Below are 7,919 nucleotides of genomic sequence, written 5' to 3'. Positions count from 1 at the left end.
CCTGGCGCGCCAGCGAGATCTACGTCATTTTGACGTCACAGTGTCGCGCGACAGGTCTCAAGCGGCAAGCATACTTCGGCCTTAAGGCTGCAGTCTTCCTCCAGGTGCTCTCCCCTCAAATGCCCCTGCAAAAGAGACATTCTATCAATGGTATGTGTTGGCAATGTTTCTAACTACAGGGAAATACCTCAAATGCAGTGGGAAGAAAGGCTGTACTATGCAACTTTGTCAGCAACTACATAGGTTGTGACACCACAAGTAGCTTTCCATCTGTATGGACAAAAGAGGAAAAAGAAAGGAAGTCCATGCACTAGCCTGGTTGAGCTGAGATTTTAGCATCCACAACCGATGTTGAACATGCGTTGAACATGTTTTGGGCAGCGTGGTGCCATCTTCCAAATGCACCTTATTGGACAAGGCTGGCCAGAGAAGATGGATCCATTGAGACCACACTGTCGGATCAAGCAGCTGCTCCACTCGAGTGAAACCTGTTATTCTTACAATTGCTAATTTATTATCATGGCCAATAGTGAAAGACACTGTTTTCACTAGGTGGATATTTCACCATTATTTTGGTTTTAAGCATTAAGCAGAAATGGGAACAACTTCACAGTATAGTGCAAGTTCAGCCCTCCAGCTGTGAAATGCTCTATAAACTTTAAAAATACACTGAGCAGAGGCCACATTTTTAACACTGAAAATCTTTGTTTCGATTTACATTGTTTGGTTGTCTTGCAGAATACTTAAAAGTCATCTTACTAATATTTATTTTCTCTTGTCTTTATTTGTGTTCCAAAAGTAACAGAAAGTAATCAATTTACACCATTTTAATATTGTTATACTTAGGATATTAAGTGATACTTGGATTAGGTTACTGACTACATTTTTTAGCAGGTAATTAGTAATTGTATCGGATTTAGGGATGCATGATATGAATTTTATTCAGCTGATACAATAACCGATAATTACTTGCTTCTTGTGGCCGATACCGATAAGATAACCGATAATTTCTCATTTTTGTATTTCAACAAGAGGTTTATAACCTGTAGTTTATGCAAACTTCGTAGCTAGAAAGGCTGAGATGTAGTGAGTAAAGATGGATGATTTAATATTCCACTCTGTTCTAACCAAATCTAACTGACATCACTATTGTTAATGCAACAACAAACAACAATGTTGAAAATGTTTATTTGTTTTGTTTTGTTTTTATTTTTAATGAACTTTACTTCTTAGTAAGTTTATTATATATATATTATATATTTTTTTTCATTTGCACATGTATAAACATTTACCATATTCTAACCTCACGTTAAATAGCAGGAGGACATTGAATAGCATCATTTTGTAGATTTTGTAAAACTCTTTTTACTTTACATTACTAATTTTATTGTCACGACTGAAAAATTTGAGAATTTTCTGTAGTTTTGGTCTACATTCATGCCTTATGTTTTGATATGGACTGACTGAACCTGCCACTGCAGAAAAGCTTTTCACTTTACCTGTTTGAGCTATAATTAACATTAGTTCCACAATTTGACACATTAGAGTTAAATTGCCAGGTGACATATGGCCAATTTCTGGCTCAGACTTTAAACTGCCATAACTTCTGAATGAACTGTTCGGTTAGGTCTTGTGATTGCGAAAATCACAATTGCAAAGTAGGTATTTTATCTGATTCTCTTGTGGGATGACAGCAGGATTATATTTAAATTCAAAAGCACCTAAAGTACCTTAAGTGCAGTTGTATGACAACGGAATCGAACAAATATGGTGTTTGAAGATATATCATTAATGTAGATATATCAGTCAATCAATAATGATCACATTAGTATTAGTATTAGCATCCAGGTTATCCAACCAAGTTAAAAACATAAAATCAAGCTAAGAGGTTATAAAATCATTGATTAAAAAGTGAAATGCTACACAGGGACCTAAAATTAAATAGGGCTAGTTTTAGGCACTAACAAGATTATTGGCTCACTGAGGTTGTAGCAAAATGTTAGTGTGAGTGAATGGCCCATGGTCAGCTGATTGAGTTGGAAGTGGGAAAAGGGAGGGATAGAGAATGTAAATAGTATGTGACATAATCAGTTTTACACTTAGCGGATTTAGGGCATTAAGTGTCACCTCCTGAGTGCCGAATTTAATTTTAGGAACTCGCCCCCAAAGCAGGTGTAAAGCATTGGAAACAAAAACAAAACCCATGGCATATTACATTCCTGCAGTGAAAAAGGGATTGTCCACATTCAAATGTGAACTTGTACTAAATGTCCTAGACTAGGTGTGAGCACTGTTTTTGTGCCTCAAGCTAAGGGAGTGTCAGGCAAAAACACTAACACTGACTTATGTCCTGGATCTCCTCCTCTCCTTTCCAGCTGTACAGACTGACCTGGTGGTCCAGATATAGCCAGGAGCCTCGGATTGATCTCACAGGGTCCCAGATGACCTCTGACCCAGTGAACTCTGACTCCAGCCCGGATTCGAATTGCTTGCAGAGAGCTGTTCTGTGGCTCTGTGGTCTGAATGGTTCAAGCTCTGGCTTTGTATATCCAGTTATTGAAAACAGTGAACTTAACTCCCTGCAGGAGGAGCCACTCTGGAGAAGAGTTTGCAATGTAAATGCCCTCCTGCTACTGGCTGTAAATGTGTTTCTATGGGGATACTTCGCCTAATGTGCAGGTTTCATTAAATACTGAAGATGATGTTATCAGCCAGCAGTACTAGACTGTTCTGTTAACATTGTTTGATTAAAGGCTTGGTCCAGTGGCTAAACCAATTCTGTATTCTGTGCAACAACAGATAAGTAATCTTATCAGGAAAGAGATTTTTGTCTAACAATGATCAAGGGACACTGATTTAACCACTGAAAAGGTATTCAACTGATTTACAAGGTCTGTAATCACTGTTTAAACACTCTTTGAAAAGGAAACTGAGAGTCCTCATTCATTCAAGGGAAATTATTTGGACACCAGTCAATAAATGGAAAAATAAATGGGTACGCTGGTTTTCATGTATAAAACTGAATGTGACATGAGAATGTGCGTACCGAATTTCCCACAGATAAAATGCCAGGGAAAACGACAATTTCCTATGTTTATGGGACATGGAGATGTTAACACATGTCTGAGACTGTACATTTGCTGAGGTGCACTGACATCCATGATGCACAGGAGGTAAAGCACACAGATCCATCTCCCCAGAAAGAAAACGAAGTGCCAGATGGACAAATGCACTCACTCACTAACATGGCATGCCTATGCCACAGGAGCTGTGGATAAACCCTACCCAGGTCCACCAAAGCGGAGTGCAGCAGCTATATAGTTAAGAATAACAAACACATCTGAGTCATGCAGGCATTACATCAGAGATGGGGGCTTCTAATTGCAGCAATCCTTCCTTCATGTGCCGTCAGTTCTGACTTTCCTGAGCCCACAACAGTAGCAGCAACACTCTGTCGATGTGCAGTAACAATTCTGCCAAATGTACGGTTATTTGAACCGGCTGCATTGGCTGCTCTTGTGACTCTTTATTCTTGTTGCCTATTGCTTATTATTATATATTGTTGCTTTTTTATCATTATTACAAACCACCAAATAAATCATTTTTAAGGCCTCACCACCAGTGAACAGCACCTCAATCTCACACTCTTTTGCTTGTATTGTCACTGCATTATAATAATTATTGTGCTAATAATCTTTACATAAATCAAATAAATACAGGATCTTATTGATAAAAGTATACAAAATGGTGTGTTTCTCCATTTAAAATCTCCTCTGATCTGCCTCTGACTGGTCTGGTGCCACAATGTTGATGTAGTGTGAAATTCCATCCTGAGTCTGCTGCGGTATTTTATTTAGAAAATTTACCAGATTCTCTATGCCGTTTCTGAGTCAGACTTCCTGCTAGTGCAATCTGCTCTGTGTTGCTTGACGCTAGTGGGTCGTGGCTTCTGTCACAAATGGACCAGCCACGTATTTTACGCCCAACAGAGCGGAGAGACACTTCTGGTGGAATTAAGAATACATTGCCTAGAACGGGCATGATCAGCTTCGGAGCACAAGGCGGAGCATGAACGCATTGCGGAAGTGTCCGATGGAATTTGGAGGTAAGAAGAAGCCATGGCTCCACTCACCTCACCGGCTGGCAGTGTCAGAGCAAAGAATTCCTGTGCTCTACAAAATCCAGGTATGTGAGAGGCATGTGGACACTATAATGTTTGGCCTTGGTGGAACATGGTGAATGATCCCTTCCTTGCCCTGCGCCAACCTAGGACCTTTTGCTATCCAGCAAGTTCAGCATGCCGGATGAACAGGAGTTTCCACCACTTACTAGCCAGAGACACAAACTGACCCCCTGCTTCTCCATAAGGTGGCTCAGTGACCCTGAATATGGCACTTTTTTATTTATTTATTACTGACAGTACAACATATGTCACCATCACAAATTACAAGACATATACATCATCCACTGTCCTGTTTTAAAATTAAAGAAAGAAGAAAAAGAAAAAACAACAACGACATGTGCCTTACACCTATGTTTAACATTTGTCCTCTCATTCTACCACTCAAACGCTATATTGGATTAGATCAGATCCGGTGTGCTATATTCAGACGAAACCCCTCGATTGACATCAAAAGGAGCCCCAGACGTGATTAAAGAGATCCTCTCGTCCCCATTGACCTGTAAGTGACTCGCTCATATGTAGCCATTCTTGCCATTTGTTCAGTCCATTCCTAAAAGCAGCACGGGGAAAAAAAGGTAAAGATGACTTCTCAGTGTTTCAGAATTATTTTCTACATCCTGTTGTAGTAAGCCAAACTATCCATTAGTTTTTGCTCCCATTCAAAGTGTTATTGTCTGGCAGCAGACCCAGAATACACAGAACTGGGGTCCTGGTGAGTTGTAACCCGAATAGATCATTTAAGAGGGTAACAACCCTTTCCCACAAATGTGCATTTTTTTCACAAGAATACATGTGTACCAGAGTATTAACTTCCTTCTCACACCTCCAACATGTGTTACTGTCCTTAAGTTTTAGTTTGGCCATTTTACTGGGGGTCCAGTGGTTTCTGTTAAACAATTTGTACTGAATAAACTGAGATTGTGCTTCACGAGAACAGTTATGCCAGGATGCAACCAACTTCATCCATCTATCAGCTGAAATCTGTTCGCCCACATCTTTCTCCCAGCATAGTCTCAACCCTTCCAGGTGGGGTGGTCGTGCCTCCCTGAAAATCTCATAAAATTTAGAGGCTCCACATTTTTTATGTCTAGTTACCTGGACTAACTCCTGAATCCTGGTCACGGGGTCAGGGTTCTTCCCCCGAGTAGCTTTAATGCAGTGCCCAATTTGTAGGAATTTCCAAAAATCCTCTTGTGTAAGGTTATATTCTTGCTTAATTTCATCAAATGACCTCAATCCATTTTCGCTAAGCAAGTCACAAAGCAAGTTTATTCCAGCTTTTGCCCATTTCTCCCACATAATAGGTTTTTTGCCAATTAATATTTTTTTTTATACCAAATAGAGGATTTAGGGGTAAGATGCGGGCTACATTTTATATGTTGATGAGCACTCATCCAGGTTTCTTGTACAAAGGTCAAAACTGGGTCCTTAAAGGGTACCGGTCTTCCCATCTGAGTAAAAAACGCCTCAAGGGAGGTTGGAGCCACCAGTTCCTCTTCTATTTTAACCCAGGAAGGCACCTGCTCCCGCAAATTATTTATCTGATGAGCGAAAAGGCATAATGATACCACTCTATTTTAGACAATGATAAGCCTCCACTTTCTTTGGCCGCATATCATTTTGATCGGTTAAAGCTTGGTTTTTTGCCTGCCCATATATAACTCTCTATGACAGTACTGTATAGTTTCAAGAGGCTAGGAGGAAAACTTAATGGTAGCATGTACAGAATATATAGAATTTTAGGGGAGATGATCATCTTGACCAAGGCCTGCTGGCATCCACTTGTACTGCCATGATTCCCTAATGGCCGGAGGACATATTTTAGAGATAAGCATGGCCTCTGACTTAGTCCAATTAAATGTGTAGCCAGAGATTTCTGAAAATATGTCAATAATGGAAGAGATCTTGGATACTGCTGTGTTTGGGTTACTTGTAATCAAAAGAATGTCATCAGCGTACAAAAAAAGCTTATGTACTTCATGGCCCATTTGAACCCCTTTTAATGTCTTTACTTTCCTGCAATGCAATTGCCAGTGGTTCCAGAAATAAAACAAATATCAGCGGCGACAGGGGCAAACCTTGTCTAGTTCCACGGCTAAATTTGAATGAAGGTGACATCACACCATTAGTTATTACTGTAGCCATCGGCTCTGTATATACTAGCTGTAACCACTGCATAAAGGATGGACCGAACCTGAATTTCTCCAATGTATGAAAAAGGAAAGCAAATTCAACTTTGTCAAAAGCCTTCTCCGCATCTAGGGAGAAGGCAACTATGGGGTCTATATCATTCCTGCTTTTCCACATTATGTGTAATATTCTGCGGAGATTGTCAGCTGAGCACCTATTTTTAACAAACCCAACCTGATCAGCATGTACCAGATTGGGAAGCACCCTTTCTAGCCTGGCAGCAAGCACCTTGGAGATCATTTTTTCATCAACGTTAATTAACGAGATTGGACGATAGTTTCCACAATATTGTGGGTCTTTCCCTTTATTACGGAGTAAAGTAATAACAGCTGATCTCATACTAGCTGGGAGTTTACCCTTCCGCAATGCATTCTGGTAGACCACACTGTCTAAGTTTTATTCAGCTCCTGTCCAAACTTAAAAAAGCAATTGTCCTCAACTGTTGTATGAAAAGCTTCTCCTTTATAACTGTGAATACTTTTAAGGTAACAGATTTGACATGCCTATGTATTCACAGACTTCCTCACTGTGGACTCTCAGAGACTCACTGTGAAGTTGTGGCCTCAGCTCTGAAGTCCAACCCCTCCCATCTAACCAAACTGGACCTGAGCTACACCAGCCTGCAGGATTCAGGAGTGAAGCTGCTGTCTGCTGGACTGGAGAGTCCAAACTGTAAACTGGACAGTCTGAGGTCAGTTCACTGTCTGGCTGGTGCTGTTAGATCCTTAACTAAAGTGCAACATTTTCTTTCATCCTTTGTTTCAAAGCAAGAAGAAAGAATATAGAAAGAAATACACAAAGTTTATTTCATATTTCAGTCCTCACTTAGAGACTGTTTTCATCTCTGTATTTTCGTAAAATGTTTTATTCACCACAGGAGATTACCTACTTAATTTCTGTCAGTGTTTACATCCCACTTCAGGCCTGTGTTACTGACGCATTACAATACTTGACTGACCCGACAACTTCCATGGAAGACAAACATCCAAACTCCCTGCTGATTATTATTGGGGAAGTTAACAAGACAAACCTCAGCCATTAACTGGCAAAATACAGAGAGCACATTAAGGTGGGGTAAGCGATTCTGGAGAAATACAATACTCTGACAAATGCCATGATATAGTGAGAACAACGACACACTAATTGGCTAACATTAGCTATGTTATGGGTTTGCAAACTGTCAATGAAGTAGTTGCTGTGAAGCTAACATGCTGCGGAGAGGATGGAACGGTTTTCCAGAGCCAGCACAGACGCTCCAAACTGATACTCACAACTCTCCTGCTACTATAGCTAACATCACAATAACATCTTGACAAAGTAGACAGTTGCCTGATGCACAAATGCTGGCTGGAATGGCTGGAATAAGTTAATACTGTGTGGCTTTCAATGCACACACAGAACGGAAAGCTAGTGGATTTTCACTTTTCAATTGCAAAAAATGTATTGGAAGCTAAAATGTTCTGCACTTAAACAAGTAAAAACTGGGCAGCTTTGTCAGGTCTACAGAAGTAGGGACAGAATCCTGTCCAACCAGGCCAGAAACCCA

The 7,919-nt window shown here is 40.2% G+C and overlaps 1 protein-coding gene across 1 annotated transcript; it reads left to right on the top strand.

Annotated features, from left to right (window-relative positions):
* Nucleotides 1–2,375: 2,375 nt before the first annotated feature.
* Nucleotides 2,376–3,707, top strand: LOC118321558 (sodium/glucose cotransporter 4-like; the record flags this gene model as incomplete). Its single annotated transcript, XM_035652925.1, is given in 1 exon segment — nt 2,376–3,707. A coding segment is annotated over 1 exon segment (297 nt), but the record flags the coding sequence as incomplete, so codon positions are not given.
* Between the last annotated feature and the right edge of the window lie 4,212 nt (nt 3,708–7,919).

Source organism: Morone saxatilis, unplaced genomic scaffold (genome assembly GCF_004916995.1).
Source record: "Morone saxatilis isolate NCDOM2014 unplaced genomic scaffold, NCSU_SB_2.0 Contig12, whole genome shotgun sequence".
NCBI lineage: Eukaryota > Metazoa > Chordata > Actinopteri > Moronidae > Morone > Morone saxatilis.
Note: the sequence above shows the minus strand (reverse complement) of the source record. Positions and strands in the feature narration are given on the sequence as shown.